Here is an 18,552-nt window from a genome sequence, read left to right as displayed (position 1 = left end):
TTTTTGTAAATTTACGTTAAACAATGACAATTTTTTTAAAAAATAACTGTGTCAATAATTCTTTTCAATAATTTTTTCAAATGTTTGAGTATGGAAACACCTAACAGTTACATTCGGTACACTATGATAAGAGTATTATGAAGAAATTGCGAAAAAAATGTAGATTTCTCTGCTTTACAATTACATCTCAAATGTACTCATGCATTCAGTGCACTTTTAAATGTAATCCTAATCATTTTCCATCCTGGTAATGCCATATCTCCACCAGGAGACGCAACCTCTCAACAAGTCAACATGACATCATTGCAAGTCAACCCAACCACACCACAGGTCAATATGACCTCACCGCCAGACAATATAACCTCACCACAAGTGAACCCAACCTCACATCCAGTCAATATGACCTTACCAGCGTTCAATAGGTCATCACCATCACTTAATACAACCTCAAATCCAGTCCACATGACCTCACCTCCAGTCAATATGACCTCACTGTCAGTCAAACCACAGGTCAATATGACCTCATCACCAGACATAATGACCTCACTACAAGTGAACCCAACTTCACATCCAGTCAACATGACCTCACCACCACTCCACATGACCTCACCCTCAGTCAATGTAACCTCAAATCCAGTCAATATGAGCTCACTACGAGTCAATGCAACCTCAGATCCAGTCAGCATGACCTCACCACCAGTCCACATAACCCCACCACCATTCAATATAACCTCAAATCCTGTCAATATAACCTCAAATCCAGTCCACATGATCTTGCCACCAGTCAATGCAACCTCAGATCCAGTCAACATGACCTCACCACCAGTCCACATAACCTCACAATCAGTCAATGAGACCTCAAATCCAGTCCATGTGACCGCACCACTAGTCAATGCAACCACAAATACAGTCAATATGACCTCACCAACAGTCCACATGACCTCACCACTAGTCAATTCGACCTCAAATCAAGTCAATATGACCTCACCACCAATCAACATTTCATCACCAGTGAATGCAACCTCAAAGCCAGTTAATATGACCTCACCAACAGTCCACATGACCTCACCACCAGCCAGTGCAACCTCGAATTCAGTCAATATGACCTCACAACCAGTCTACATAACCTCACCAGCAGTCAGTGTAACCTCAAATCCAGTCAATATGACCTCACCACCAGTCCACATTACCTCACCAGCAGTCAAACCAACCACACCACAGGTCAAGGTGACCTCACCACCAGACGTAATAACCTCATCACAAGTGAACCCAACCTCACATCCAGTCGACATGACCTCACTAGCAGTCAACATGACATCACCATCAGTCAATGCATCCTCAAATCCAGTCAATATGACCTCACCACCTCTCAACATGACCTCACTACCAATCAATGCAACGTCAAATCCAGTCAATATCACCTCACCATTATTCAACATCACATCTCTGCCAGTCAAACCAACCACACCACAAGACAATATGACCTCACCACCAAACATAATGACCTCACCACAAGTGAACCCAACTTCAAATCCAGTCAATATGACCTTGCCAAGAGTCACCATGACGTCACCATCAGTCAATATAACCTCAAATACAGTCCACATGACCTCACAACCAGTCCACATAACCTCACCACCAGTCAATGCAACCTCAAATCCAGTCAATATTACTTCACCAGCATTCAGTATGACATCACTGCAAGTCAATCCAACCACACCACCATTAGTCAACATGACGTCACCATTATTCAATGTAACCTTGAATACAGTCAATATAACCTCACCATCAGTCCAAATGACCTCACCGCCAGTCAAGATTTCACCACCAGTAAATGCAACCTCACCACCAGTCAACATGACATCACTGCCTGTCAAACCACCTACACCACAGGTCAATATGACCTTACCACCAGACATAATAACCTCACCACAAGTGAATCCAACGTCACATCTAGTCAACATGACTTCATCACCGGTCCAAATGACCTCACCACCAGTCAATGCAAGCTCAAATCCAGTCAATATAACCTCACCACCATTCAATACAACCTCAAATCCAGTCAATATAACTGCACCACCAGTCCACATGACCTCACTACCAGTCAATGCAACCTCACCATCAGTCAACATGACTTCACCACCGGTGGATGCAGCCTCACCACCACTTAATATAACCTCACTACCAGTCACCACATTGTCATTGCCAGGTAATCTATCTTCTCCCACAGCCAGTTTATTAATGCAATTTTCAGAATGTTTGTAACAATCACCACAACTTCACCACCAGTCAATACAATGTCAGTTTTCTAGGTGACATGAGCACCACACTAATAAATGCAGCTGAATGAGGTGTCTTTATCACATTGATAGCAGTATAGTCAAGGCCTGAGCATAAAAGTGCAAGGGGCTCAATGGTCCCTTACATATTTAAGGGGCTTGAGATACTCAAAAACTCACAAAATTGGCACATATGGCAGAACTGGCAAAAATTGCAAAGATCTGTAGTGACAGGACTTGGGTGTGGCCAGCAGGCTCCATATCACCCCCAAAAACAGGGTCATGTTGGGATAGTTATTTGGACGTTCATGAAATTCCTTCAGATAATTGCTATCATCTTTCTGGACATAATAAATTTTTTTGATTTTTTTTTGCCTGATAAAAAGTCAGCCATTTTTGATTTTGTGTGTCAATTTCCATTTTACTTACACACATTTGTGGCCCTCAGGATGCACAAAAAGTCACAAAAGTTTGCACTCATTTTTGAACTAGTAAATATTTCGATTTGATATCACAATTGGGCTTGGGCATGGCGTTGGCTCTACTGTATCCCCAAATTACTTTTACCATTTCTGACGTGCTAGGGGTGCTCGAAAAGTAATAATACTTTACACATGCATCAGAAGTGGTGAAACGTGATAGTTGATATGGGTCTTGGGCATGGGTGTGGCAAAATGGCTCAAGGGCTCCCCCTAAAAAACTTCAAAGTGCATGCCCCCACTTTTAAATTTGATGTAAATGTATGCCACTTTGAATCTGATTTGCATTTTTTTCGCAAAGTGAACCATTGACAGGCATTGTACTTTAACAAACTCCTCGCAGAGTTTTAACCCTGACCACAGCTGTGCCTTCAACTGCAACAAGTACAAATCTCTTGTCAGGTAAAAAAGAAAAAAAAGAGAAGAGAAGAGAACTTCCCCCCCTCTTTTGTAGATTCTGTTTAACAAATGACAATTTATTTTCATAAAATAAATCCATCGATACCTTTTTTTAATAATTATTTCAAATGTCTGGTTGTGGACACACCTCACTGGTACATCTGTACACTGACTGATATGAAGAAATTGCAAAACCATTGTAGATTTCTCTTTTTAAAAATTAGTTCTCAAAAAGTAAAATACATAAATTATTTTTGCATGTTAAACATCATGATCAGCTGGAGAAAATGACATTTTAAATATCACTCAGCAGTTGTCATTTAAAATGAATAAACAAACAAAAAAAAGGTAGGAATGAATGTGTCTATCTCATACATTCAATGAACTTTTACATGTGATCCTAATTACTCTCCATCCTGGTAATGTCACATCTCCACCAGGAAATGCAACTTCTCCACCAGTCAACATGACATCACTGCCAGTCAACCCAACCACACCACAGGTCAATATGACCTCACCACCAGACAATATAACCTCAGCACAAGTGAACCCAACCTCACATCCAGTCAATATGACCTCACCAGCAGTCAACATGACATCACCATCAGTCAACATGATGTCACCATCAGTCAATGCAACCTCAAATCCAGTCAATATGACCTCATCACCAGCCCACATAACCTCACCACCAGTCAATGTGACCTCAAATCCAGTCAATATGTTCTCACCACCAGTCAACATGACATCACCACCAGTCCATGCGACCTCCACAGTAGTCAACATGACCTCACCATCAGTCAATGCAACCTCACCACCAGTCCATATGACCTCTCAAACAGTTCATGCAACCTCACCACCACTCACCACAATGTCATTGCAAGGTAATGCATCTTCTCCCACACCCAGTATATCAATGCAGCTTTCAAAATGTTGGTAACAATCACCACAGCTTCACCACCAGTAAATACATTGTCAGTTTACTAGGTAATGTAGGCACTACACTAAGAAATGTATCTGCATAAGGTGTCTTTATCACCTAGCTAGCACTATAATTAGGGCCCGAGCACCAAAAACGCAAGTGGCCCAATGATCCCTTGCATTTTTGAGGGGCTTTGGATGCTGAAAAACTCAAAAAGACTGGCATACATGTCAGAAACACAGAATATTGCAAAGTTCTGTAGTGACTGGGTTTGGGCATGACCACCGGGCTCCATAGCACTCCTAAACAAAGGGCCATCTTGGGATAAAGTTTCTTGGATGTTCATGAACTTCGGTGAGATAATTGCTTGCTCATTTCTGGACATAATACTTTTTTTGGAAATTTCACATCAGCTCTATAGCACGCCCTAATTACTTTTACCAGTTTTGAGGTTCTAGAGGTGCTCAAAAAGTAATGAAACTTTGAACATGCATCAGGAGTGGAGAAACTTGATATCTGATATGGGTCTTGAACATGGGTGTGGCAAAATGGCTTGAGGGCTACCCATAAAAACCTTCAGAGTGTAAGCCCCCACCTTTAATTTTGACATATATGTATGACGCAGACGTACCATCTCCAGACCAAAAAAAAGGCCTCTTGGAGTCATACCCTAAGTCCAACAGGAAGTCATCCATTTTGAATCTGCTTTGCATTTGAAGCCACTGAGAGGCGTTGGACTTTAACAAATTTGACCTAGAGATTTAACCCCCACAACGTTAAATTTGGTAGTTAACATCTATAGACCTTTTTTGCAATGTTAAATTGCAAAGCTTTTTAACCTTTCGTGGAAATCCTTTGGCATGGCATGCCGATCATCAAAACATTAAACACATAGTTGTTGTTACTCCACTTTACATTGTCTAATCTGCCCCAAAATTCTCATGATTGATAAGTGCCACCTTCTGACGACAGGAAGTCAGCCTTATGTGACCAACATCTGATTTACAGGAAATTTACATGGTGTGGTCTACACATGATATACATCAACATGACCTATAAATAGTGGGTGTTCTCTTGCACCACATATTGGGCAGAGGAGGTGTTAGTTATCTCCTACATTGCTGTCTAGTGCATTAATATTTCACTTATGTTGTGTTGCCTATGGGCAACAAGAAGTGAAGCCTAATTGACATATAGTTCATCAAATGTATACACAATTTCCAATATGTCATCTCCAGTGCCACATCCTTCCCACAGGAATTAATATTTTACCCATTCACACGGTGTCCAATAATCCTGAAAATTCAGAGCCCTGTCAACCGACCTCTATTAGCAATACCACAGCTGCCACTCCCTCCGACATGTGTGCGGTGTGAGGGCCCATACATCGCTGCTTTCAGCTTTATTTGTAATTTTATATTTGTTAACACAGCTTGTCTTGCTGTACTATTTTTATTCATTTCTAGCTAACACAAGCTCTCCACCAGTAAATGGAACATCCGCACCACCAAGAATCACAACTACTGGTGCCCCAGCTACAACCACAACTGCTGCACCACCACCAGAGCCAAAAATTAAGCTGGGATTTAAGTTGCAGCAAGATTTTACACCAGAACTTGAAAACAAATCCTCACCAGTGTTCAAGGAATTAGAAAACAAAGTAGCCACACAGGTGAGTTTATATATTTTCAACCTCTTTTATGGCCTTGAAATAAATAAGAGTAGAGACATAACATGGAATATTTGTGACATATCAGCTATCTTGTCTCATATGTGTTTTGAAAAATTTAACTTGTTTTTTTAATATACTTCATTCACAGCTCAACAAGGTTTATTCAACAAAGTATGGAGAGAGTTTCAATCGAACTGTTATCAACAGTTTCAGGTATACAATATTGCCTCTTCTTACCGAATGGTTTGCTGTAGTAGATGAAAAAAGACAGTAGTCAGGTTTCATCAATTGATTTGATTTGTTCTTTCATTTATACATAGTTATAATTGTCATGACTACAGTTACAGTTTATAAATGGTAAAATTAATCAATATGTGGCATTCGATGATCAATAATTATGCAAAAAATATTATGTTACAGGCAGGGATCCGTTGTGGCAGATGTTGACCTGATATTCAATGAGGTGAATTCACTGCCAAATGCCAGTTCAGCTGCTGACACATTGGTGGCTGCTGCTTCCAGCTCAAACTTTTCCCTGAGCGTCAATACATCGTCCATTTCTGCAACTGGTAAATTGGTTTGATTATTCCCTGATTCAAAAGAAAACCTTAACTTTGAAAGTTTTTATTACATCCACTTACAACACAATGTATATTCAATGACAAAATAATTTAATTGCGATTGCCCATGTGTTGAAAATATGACATTTTTTTTAATTTAAAACTTAAACTTTCAGTTGTGCAGACACCAACCCAAGCCCCCACCACAGCCCAACCTTCAACTCCAACAAGTGCAAGTCCCTTACCAGGTAAGACAAAAAACAAAAAGAAAATCTTTCCCTGTTTTGTAAATTCTCATTAAACAACGACAATTTGTTTTCATAAAATAACTAGGAATAATTCTTGTCAATAATTTCAAATGTTTCATTTGGGTATGGAAATACCTCACAGATAAATTCTGTACACTGACTACTGTATGAAAATTGTATCAACAAATTGAAATTATAAATTTCTCTGCCCTAAACTTCTCAAAAAATGAAATAAATAAAATTATTTTTGCATGTTAAACATCATGAACAGCTGTATAAGAAAGTGAAATGTTGAACTTTACACAGCAATGGTCATTTAAAATGAAAAAATAAACAAAACAAATAGGAAGTAATACGTCTATCTAGTCCATACATCCACTTAACTTTTACATATAATCCTAATTATTCTCCACCCTGGTAATGCTACATCTCAAACAGGAAATGCAACTTCTACATTACTCAACATGACATCACTGCCAGTCAACTCAACCTCACATCCAGTCAATATGACCTCACCGCCGGTCAAAATGACCTCACCACCACTCACCACAATGTCACTGCCAGGTAATGCATCTTCTCCCACAGCCAGTTTGCCAATGCAGTTTTCAATCTGTTTGTAACAATCACCATAAATTCACCACTACTCAATAAAATGACAGTAGGTCTAGGTAGCAGTTTTCTCATCCATGCAATAAGACTCAACAACTTTACTAAAGCAATCAATTGTTATAGACTTTAATATATATAATACATATATACTAATTGAAACAACTGTACCACCAGTCAATGCAACTTCACAACCAGCCAACATGACCTCACCATCAATCAACATGACCTCACCTCCAGTCAATGCAACTTCACCACCAGTTAACATGACCTCACCACCAGTCAATGCAACCTCATCACCATTTAACGTGACCTCACCACTAGTCAATGCAACCTCACCACCAGTTAACATGACATCACCACCACTCAATGCAACTTCACCACCAGTCAACATGACCTCACCACCACTCAATGCAACCTCACCACCAGCCACCATGACCTCACCACAAGTGAATCTGACCTCACATCCAGTCAACATGACCTCACCACCACTCAAAGCAACTTCACCACCAGTCAATATGACATCACCACCAGTCAATGTAACCTCACCACCAGTAAACCTGACCTCACCACCAGTCAATGCAACCTCTCTGCCAGTTAACATGACATCACCACCAGCCACCATGACCTCACCACAAGTGAATCTGACCTCACATCCAGTCAACATGACCTCACCACCACTCAAAGCAACTTCACCACCAGTCCATATGACATCACCACCAGTCAGTGCAACCTCACCACCAGTTAACATGACCTCACCACCAGTCAATGCAACCTCACTGCCAGTTAACATGACATCACCACCACTCAAAGCAACTTCACCAGCAGTCAATGCATCCTCACCACCAGTCACCCTGACCTCACCACAAGTGAATCTAACCTCACATCCAGTCAACATGACCTCACCACCACTCAAAGCAACTTCACCACCAGTCAATATGACCTCACCACCACTCAATGCAACCTCGCCACCAGTCAACATGACCTCACCACCACTCAAAGCAACTTCACCACCAGTCCATATGACATCACCACCAGTCAGTGCAACCTCACCACCAGTTAACATGACCTCACCACCAGTCAATGCAACCTCACTGCCAGTTAACATGACATCACCACCACTCAAAGCAACTTCACCACCAGTCAATGCATCCTCACCACCAGTCACCCTGACCTCACCACAAGTGAATCTAACCTCACATCCAGTCAACATGACCTCACCACCACTCAAAGCAACTTCACCACCAGTCAATATGACCTCACCACCACTCAATGCAACCTCGCCACCAGTTAACATGACCTCACCACCACTCACCACAATGTCATTGCCAGGTAATGCATATTCTCCCACAACCAGTTTATCAATGAAGTTTTCAAAATTTTTGGAACAATCACCACAACTTCACCATCAATCAATACATTGTCAGTTTTTTAGGTAGCGTGAGTGCTAAACTAAGAAATACATCTACATAAGCTATTTTCATCACATTGATAGCATTATAATTTGTAAATTTATATTTGTTAACGCAGTTTGTCTTGCTGTACTTTTTTATTTATTTCTAGCTAACACAAGCTCTCCACCAGTAAATGGAACATCAGCACCACCAAAAATCACAACTACTGGTGTCCCAGCTACAACCACAACTGCTGCGCCACCACCAGAGCCAAAAATTAAGCTGGGATTTAAGTTGCGGGAAAGTTTTAAACCAGAACTTGCAAACAAATCCTCACCAGCGTTCAAGGATCTAGAAAACAAAGTAACCACTCAAGTAAGTTTGTATATATTTAGTTCTTTTTTTCATCTTTCCATATCTCAAATGAAGCATAGAAAGTTTAGATGACAGAACTTCAAAAGACGTTGTCTCCTTAAGAATGTTCTAAAGAGATTCTCAAATTAGATCATCTTTGATCCTGTAGTGGGAATGGGTTGTCAAGATGCAATAGCAGGGAATAGAATATACATTGTTAATACAAATACAGTAATAAAAATAGCTTTCATTTAAAATATGGAGTAATACAATTCAGAACAGTTCACATATGTGTATCACACAGCATTATATTTTCAATACTCAAGTTTGAGATGGAGGAAACAGATACTTGGGGATGTGATGTTTTACATGTCAAAACATGGCTAATGTCAGGCACAAATGATTATTATAAATGAAAAGGAGAAAGCTCTTTCAAACAAGACACTAAATTAAGCAGTGAAGTAGTAGTGAAGAAAAATGGATAAGTTCTGGCATACTTTCAACATTTTTCTTTTCTCGTATTTTAAAATTATATCATTGTTTTTATTAAAACTCATTTGCAGCTCGACAAGGTGTATTCAGAAAGATTTGGAACAAGCTTCAATCGAACTCTCATCAACAGCTTCAGGTATGAAATATTGCTCCTGCTATTACATTTTACAAAGTTGCATATTCTGGTTTGGTAATGAATAGATTTTTATTTGCTTATTAATAGAAATTGAGAGGATTTCTGTGCTTAAATTTCAGTTGTATGGTTTATCATAGGTACAAGACAAAAGAGTTTAGATTTTATGAAAATATTTTTGTTGTTTTTTTTATCCATACATGTATCATTAATCCTTGTCATGGAGTTTTAGTTAAACAACAATGGCCAAATAAGATTACAGCAATGAAAACTAACTAAGTTTCGGTTGTATGGTTTATCATAGGTACAAGACAAAAGAATTTATATTTACAAAAACGATTTTTATTGTTTTTCATTCATACATGTATCATTCATCCTTGTCACGAAGCCTTCATTAAACAACAATTGCCACAATGGCCAAATAAGTTTACGGCAATGAAAAATAACTTCTCAAAAACATTCATTTTACAGTCAAGGTTCAGTTGTGGTTGATGCTGAGCTGATATTCAATAATGCAACTACACTACCAAATGCCAGTTCTGCGACTGAAACTCTGAAGACTGCTGCTTCCAACTCAAGCTTTTCCCTCAGTGTCAACACATCATCTATTACTGCAACTGGTAAGACCATATATTGTTACCAAGTAATAATTTTTAAAAAATGTCAGTCATTGAATGTTGAATTTGAAAACTACTATTTCAAGCACATACTGCATGTATGATGACAAAAATATTTTTAAGATACCACAATTACTTATTTTATAATTGTTGTTTTCAGTTGTGATGGCACCAACTCAAGCCCCAGCCACGGCTGCACCTTCAACACTGATTAACACAACTCCCTCACCAGGTATTATCATAACACAACCTGTTCATGAAATTTTCACTCTATTAAGTTTAAAAGATCAAATACTGTCACTTAATCAGTTCTCAACACAATTTTACAGGTATATATAATGTAATTAGCATATCACAATTTACTGTAACTTGCTGTCATAACAATGTTATTTCTAATCAGCAAGTGACATAAGTATCTAACCAACACTTCTAGTCCATGAAATAACAAGACTCAACAACTTTACCAAAGTAATCAATTGTTATAGACTTTTATGTAATAAATATGTAATAATTAATTAAAACAACTGCACCAGCAGTCAATGCAACTTCACCACCATTCAACATGATCTCACCACCACTCAACGCAACTTCACCACCAGTGAACATGACCTCACCACCACTCAATGCAACCTCACCACAAGTTGACATGACATCACCACCAGTCAATACAACTTCACCACCAGTCAACATGACCTCACCACAACTCAACGCGACTTCATCACCAGTCAAAATGACCTCACCACCACTCAATGCCACCTCACCACCAGTAAACATGTCCTCACCACCATTCAATGCAACCTCACCACCAGTAAACATGACCTCACCACCAGCTAAAGCAACTTCACCACCAGTCAACATGACCTCACCACCATTCAATGCAACCTCACCACCAGTTAACATGACCTCACCACCAGCTAAAGCAACTTCACCACCAGTCAACATGACCTCACCACCAGTCAATGCAACCTCACCACCATTTAACACGACGTCACCACCAGTCAATGCAACCTCACCACCAGTTAACGTGATATCACCACCAGTCAATGCAACCTCACCACCAGTCATCATGACCTCACCACCACACAATGCAACTTCACCACCATTTAACATGACGTCACCACCAGTCAATGCAACCTCACCACCAGTTAACATGACCTCACCACCACTCAATTCAACTTTACCACCAGTCATCATGACGTCACCACCACTCAGTGCAAGCTCACCACCAGTTAACATGACCTCACCACCACTCAATGCAACCTCACCACCACTCACCACAATGTCATTGCCAGGTAATGTATCTTCTCCCACAGCAAATTTATTCATGCAGTTTTCAAAATTTTTGGAACAATCACTACAACCTCACCACCAGTCAATAAAATGTCAGTTTTCTAGGTAGCTTGAGTGCTTCACTAAGAAATGCATCTGCATAAGGTATCTTTATTACACTGTTAGTATTACAATTTGTAATTTTATATTTGTTAACGCAGTTTGTCTTGCTGTACTTTTTTATTAATTTGTAGCTAACACAAGCTCTCCACCAGTAAATGGAACATCATCACCACCAAGAATCACAACTACTGGTGTCCCAGCGACAACCACAACTGCTGCCCCAACTCAAGAGCCAACAATTAAGCTGGGATTTAAGTTGCGGGAAAGTTTTAAACCAGAACTTGCAAACAAATCCTCACCAGCGTTCAAGGATCTAGAGAACAAAGTAACCACACCGGTAAGTTTGTATATATTTAGTTCCTTTTTTCATCTTTCATTAATGAAATCCCAAATGAAGCATGGAAAGTTTAGATGCCAGAACTTCAAAAGACGCTGTCTCCTTAAGAATGTTTAAAGAGATTCTCAAATTAGATCAACTTTCATCCTGTAGTGGGAATGGATTGTCAAGATACAATAGCAGGTAATAGAATATACATTGTTAATACAAATACAGTAATGAAAATAGCTTTCACTTAAAATATGGAGAAATACAATTCAGAACAGTTCATATATGCGTATCACACAGCATTATATTTTCAATACTCAAGTTATAGATGTAGGAAACAGATGCCTAAGAGATGTGAGTTTTTACATGTCAAAACATGGCTAATGTCGGACACAAATGTGAGAAATGAATGAAATGGTGAAACCTCTTTCAAACAAAAAAAAGTAAAAAAGCATAGGAGTGAAGAAAAATGGAAAAGCTGTGGCGTACTTTCAACATATTTCTTGTCTCATATTTCAAAATTGTATAATTGTTTTTATCAAAACTCATTTACAGCTCAACAAGGTGTATTCAGAAAAATTTGGAACAAGCTTCAATCGAACTGTCATCAACAGCTTCAGGTATGAATTATTGCTCCTGCTATTACATTTTACAAAGTTGCTGATTCTGGTTTGCTAATGAATAGATTTTTATTTGCTTATCAATAGAAATTGGGAGGATTTTTTTGCTTAAGTTTCAGTTGTATGGTTTATCATAGGTACAAGACAAAAGAGTTTATATTTACAAAAACGATTTTTATTGTTTTTCATTCATACATGTATCATTCATCCTTGTCATGGAGCCTTCATTAAACAACAATTGCCACAATGGCCAAATAAGTTTACGGCAATGAAAAATAACTTCTCAAAAACATTCATTTTACAGTCAAGGTTCCATTGTGGTTGATGCTGAGCTGATATTCAATAATGCGACGACACTACCAAATGCCAGTTCTGTGACTGAAACTCTGAAGACTGCTGCTTCCAACTCAAGCTTTTCCCTCAGTGTCAACACATCATCTATTACTGCAACCGGTAAGACCATATAGTATTACCAAATAATAATTTTTAAAAAATATCAATCATTGAATGTTGAATTTTGAAAACTACTATTTCAAGCACATACTGTCTGTATGATGACAAAAATATTTCTAAGACACCACAATTACTTATTTTATAATTGTTGTTTTCAGTTGTGATGGCACCAACTCAAGCTCCAGCCACAGTTGCACCTTCAACACTAATGAATACAACTCCTTCACCAGGTATTATCATAACACAACCTGTCCATGAAATTTCAACTCTATTAAGTTTAAAAGATCAATTACTGTCACTTAATCAGTTCTCAACACAATTTTACACAGGTAAATATAATGTTCTTAGCATATCACAATTTAGTGTAACTGTCATGACAATGTTATTTCCAATCAGCAAGTGATATAAGTATCTAACCACCACTTCTAATCCATGAAATAACAAAACTCAACAACTTCACCAGAACAATCAATTGTTATAGACTTCAATATATATAATAAATATATATTAATTAATGAAAACAACTTCACCACCAGCCAACATGACCTCACCACCAATCAACATGACCTCACCACCAGTCAACACGACCTCACCACCAGTCAATGCAACCTCACCGCCAGTTAACATGACCTCACCACCAGTCAATGCAACCTCACCGCCAGTCAATGCAACCTCACCATCAGTTAACATGACGTCACTACCAGTCAACATGACCTCACCACCAGTCAATGCAACCTCACCACCAGTTAACATGACGTCACCACCAGTCAATGCAACTTCACCACCAGTCAACATGACCTCACCACCAGTCAATGCAACCTCACCACCAGTTAACATGACGTCACGACCAGTCAATGCAACCTCACCACCAGTCAACATGACCTCACCACCAGTCAATGCAACCTCACCACCAGTTAACATGACATCACCACCAGTCAATGCAACCTCACCACCAGTTAACATGACGTCACCACCAGTCAATGCAACTTCACCACCAGTCAACATGACCTCACCACCAGTCAATGCAACCTCACCACCAGTTAACATGACGTCACGACCAGTCAATGCAACCTCACCACCAGTCAACATGACCTCACCACCAGTCAATGCAACCTCACCACCAGTTAACATGACGTCACCACCACTCAATGCAACCTCACCACCATTTAACATGACCTCACCACCACTCACCACAATGTCATTGCCAGGTAATGCATCTTCTCCCACAGCCATTTATTCATGCAGTTTTCAAAATTTTTGGAACAATCACCACAACTTCACCACCAGTCAATAAAATGTCAGTTTCATAGGTAGCTTGAGCGCTACACTGAGAAATGCATCTGCATAAGGTATCTTTATCACATCGCTTGCACTACAATTTGTAATTTTGTATTTGTTAACACAGTTTGTCTTCCTGTGCTTTTTTTATTCATTTCTAGCTAACACAAGCTCTCCACCAGTAAATGGAACATCAGCACCACCAAGAATCACAACCACTGGTGCCCCAGCGACAACCACAACTGCTGCTCCAACTCAAGAGCCAAAAATTAAGCTGGGATTTAAGTTGCGGGAAAGTTTTAAACCAGAACTTGCAAACAAATCCTCACCAGCGTTCAAGGATCTAGAAAACAAAGTAACCACTCAGGTAAGTTTGTATATATTCAATTCTTTTTTTCATCTGTCCATAATGAAATCTCAAATGAAGCATAGAACATTTAGATGACTGAACTTCAAAAGACGTTGTCTCCTTAAGGATGTTTTGAAGAGATTCTCAAATTAGATCAATTTTCATCCTGTAATGGGAATGGGTTGTCAAGATGCAATAGCAGGTAATAGAATATACATTGTTAATACAAATAGAGTAATAAAAATAGGTTTCACTTAAAATATGGAGAAATACAAGTCAGAACAGTTCACATATGTTTATCACATGGCATTATATTTTCAATACTCAAGTTGAGATCGGGGAAACAGATACTTGGAGATGTGATGTTTTACATGTCAAAACATGGCTAATGTCAGACACAAATGTCAGAAACAAATGAAAAGGTGAAATGTCTTTCAAACAAAAAAAGAGAGTAAAAAAGCAGAGTAGTAAAAAAAATGGAAAAGCTGTGGCGTACTTTCAACATATTTCTTTTCTTGTATTTTAAAATTGTATAATTGTTTTTATTAAAACTCATTTACAGCTCGACAAGGTGTATTCAGAAAAATTTGGAAAAAGCTTCAATCAAACTGTCATCAACAGCTTCAGGTATGAAATATTGCTCCTCCTATTACATTTTACAAAGTTCCATATTGTGGTTTGGTAATGAATAGATTTTTATTTGCTTATTAATAGAAATTGGGAGGATTTTTGTGTTTAAGTTTCATTTGTATGGTTTATCATAGGTACAAGACAAAAGAGTTTAGATTTTACAGAAAGGTTTTTATTGTTTTTCATTCATACATGTATCATTCATCTTTGTCGTGGAATTTTAGGTAAACAACAATTGCCACAATGGCCAAATAAGACTACAGCAATGAAAACTAACTTCTCAAAAAATATTCATTTTACAGTCAAGGTTCCATTGTGGTTGATGCTGAGCTGAAATTCAATAATGCGACTACACTACCAAATGCCAGTTCTGTGACTGAAACTTTGAAGACTGCTGCTTCCAACTCCAGCTTTTCCCTCAGTGTCAACACATCATCTATTACTGCAACCGGTAAGACCATATAGTATCACCAAATAATAATTTTAAAAAATTACCAATCATTGAATGTTGAATTTTGAAAACTACTATTTCAAGCACATACTGCATGTATGATGACAAAAATATTTTTAAGACAACACAATTACTTATTTGATAATTGTTTTTTTCAGTTGTGATGGCACCAACTCAAGCCCCAGCCACAGTTGCACCTTCAACACTGATGAATACAACTCCCTCACCAGGTATTATCATAACACAACCCGTCCATGAAATTTTAATTCTCTCTCTATTGAGTTTAAAAGACCAAATATTGTCGCTTAATCAGTTCTCAACACAATTTTACGTAGGAAGATATAATGTAATTAGCATATCACAATTTAGTGTAACTTGCTGTCATGACAATGTTATTTCCAATCAGCAAGTGATATAAGTATCTAACCACCACTTCTAGTCCATGAAATAACAAGACTCAACAACTTTACCAAAACAATCAATTGTTATAGATTTCAATATATATAATGAATATGTAATAATTAATTAAAACAACTGCACCAGCAGTCAATGCAACTTCACCACCAGTCAACATGACATCACCACCACTCAATGCAACTTCACCACCAGTCAACATGACCTCACCACCACTCAATGCAACTTCACCACCAGTCAACATGACCTCACCACCACTCAATGCAACCTCTCCACCAGTCAACATGACCTCACCACCACTCAACGCAACTTCACCACCAGTCAACATGACCTCACCACCAGTTAATGCAACTTCACCACCAGTCAACACGACGTCACCACCAGTCAATGCAACTTCAAAACCAGTAAACATGACCTCACCACCAGTCAATGCAACTTCACCACCATTCAACATGACGTCACCACCACTCAACGCAACTTTACCACCAGCCAACATGACGTCACCACCACTCAACGCAACCTCACCACCACTCACCACAATGTCATTGCCAGGTACTGCATCATATCCCACAGCCAGTTTATCAATGAAGTTTTCAAAATTTTTGGAACAATCACCACAACCTCACCACCAGTCAATAAAATGTCAGTTTTATAGGTAGCTTGCACATTACACCAAGAAAAAATCTGCATAAGGTATCTTTGACACATCGCTAGCACTACAATTTGTAATTTTGTATATGTTAACACAGTTTGTCTTGCTGTACGTTTTTATTTATTTCTAGCTAATACAAGCGCTCCACAAGTAAATGAAACATCAGCACCATCAAGAATCACAACCACTGGTATCCCAGCAACAACCACAACTGCTGCCCCAACTCAAGAACCGACAATTAAGCTGGGATTTAAGTTGCGGGAAAGTTTTAAACCAGAACTTGCAAACAAATCCTCACCAGCGTTCAAGGATCTAGAAAACAAAGTAACCACACCGGTAAGTTTGTATATATTTAGTTCCTTTTTTCATCTTTCCATAATGAAATCCCAAATGAAGCATAGAAAGTTTGATAACAGAACTTCAAAAGACGTTGTCACCTCAAGAATGTTTTAAAGAGATTCTCAAATTAGATCAACTTTCATCCTGTAGTGGGAATGGGTTGTCAAGATACAATAGCAGGTAATAGAATATACATTGTTAATACAAATACAGTAATGAAAATAGCTTTCCCTTAAAATATGGAGAAATACAGGTCAGAACAGTTCAAGTATGTGTATCACATGGCATTATATTTTCAGTACTCAAGTTTGAGATGGAGGAAACAGATACTTGGGGATGTGATGTTTTACATGTCAAAACATGGCTAATGTCAGACACAAATGTCAGAAACAAATGAAAAGGTGAAATCTCTTTCAAACAACAAAAGAAAGTAAAAAAGCAGAGTAGTAAAGAAAAATGGAAAAGCCATGGTGTACTTGCAACATATTTCTTTTCTCATGTTTTAAAATTGTATAATTGTTTTTATTAAAACTCATTTACAGCTCAACAAGGTGTATTCAGAAAAATTTGGAACAAGCTTCAATCGAACTGTCATCATTGGCTTCAGGTTGGAAATATTGCTCCTGCTATTACATTTTAAAAAGTTGCTCATTCTGGTTTGGTAATGAATAGATTTTATTTGATTATTAATAGAAATTGGGAGGATTTTTGTGTTCAAGTTTCATTTGTATGGTTTATCATAGGTACAAGACAAATGAGTTTAGATTTTACAAAAAGATTTTTATTGTTTTTCATTCATACATGTATTATTCATCCTTGTCATGGAGACTTAGGTAAACAACAATTGCCACAATGGCCAAATAAGACTACAGCAATGAAAAGTAACATCTCAAAAATATTTATTTTACAGTCAAGGTTCCATTGTGGTTGATGCTGAGCTGAAATTCAATAATGCGACTACACTACCAAATGCCAGTTCTGTGACTGAAACTTTGAAGACTGCTGCTTCCAACTCCAGTTTTTCCCTCAGTGTCAACACATCATCTATTACTGCAACCGGTAAGACCATATAGTATTACCAAATAATAATTTTAAAAAATTACCAATCATTGAATGTTAAATTTTGAAAACTACTATTTCAAGCACATACTGCATGTATGATGACAAAAATATTTTTAAGACAACACAATTACTTATTTGATAATTGTTTTTTCCAGTTGTGATGACACCAACTCAAGCTCCAGCCACAGTTGCACCTTCAACACTGATGAATACAACTCCCTCACCAGGTATTATCATAACACAACCCATCCATGAAATTTTAATTCTCTCTCTATTAAGTTGCAAAGATCAATTACTGTCACTTAATCAGTTCTCAACACAATTTTACACAAGAAAATATAATGTAATTAGCATATCACAATTTAGTGTACCTTCCTGTCATGACAATGTCATTTCCAATCAGCAAGTGATATAAGTATCTAACCAACATTTCTA

General features: G+C 38.2%; 1 protein-coding gene across 1 annotated transcript; it reads left to right on the top strand.

Annotated features, from left to right (window-relative positions):
* The first annotated feature begins 2,808 nt into the window (after positions 1–2,808).
* Positions 2,809–18,540, top strand: LOC121885567 (mucin-5AC-like). The gene is made up of 17 exons (XM_042395161.1): positions 2,809–2,876; positions 3,598–4,038; positions 6,169–6,317; positions 6,485–6,556; positions 8,726–8,931; positions 9,474–9,538; positions 10,007–10,155; positions 10,313–10,384; positions 14,382–14,587; positions 15,132–15,196; positions 15,502–15,650; positions 15,809–15,880; positions 16,847–17,052; positions 17,598–17,662; positions 17,966–18,114; positions 18,273–18,344; positions 18,521–18,540. The coding sequence occupies exons 1-17, from the start codon at positions 2,809–2,811 to the stop codon at positions 18,538–18,540; spliced, it is 2,226 nt and encodes a 741-aa protein (XP_042251095.1).
* Positions 18,541–18,552: the final 12 nt, after the last annotated feature.

The sequence above is a fragment of the Thunnus maccoyii genome, chromosome 2 (assembly GCF_910596095.1).
Source record: "Thunnus maccoyii chromosome 2, fThuMac1.1, whole genome shotgun sequence".
NCBI lineage: Eukaryota > Metazoa > Chordata > Actinopteri > Scombriformes > Scombridae > Thunnus > Thunnus maccoyii.
The sequence above is the reverse complement of the archived record's forward strand: the minus strand, read 5'-3'. Positions and strand labels throughout refer to the sequence as shown.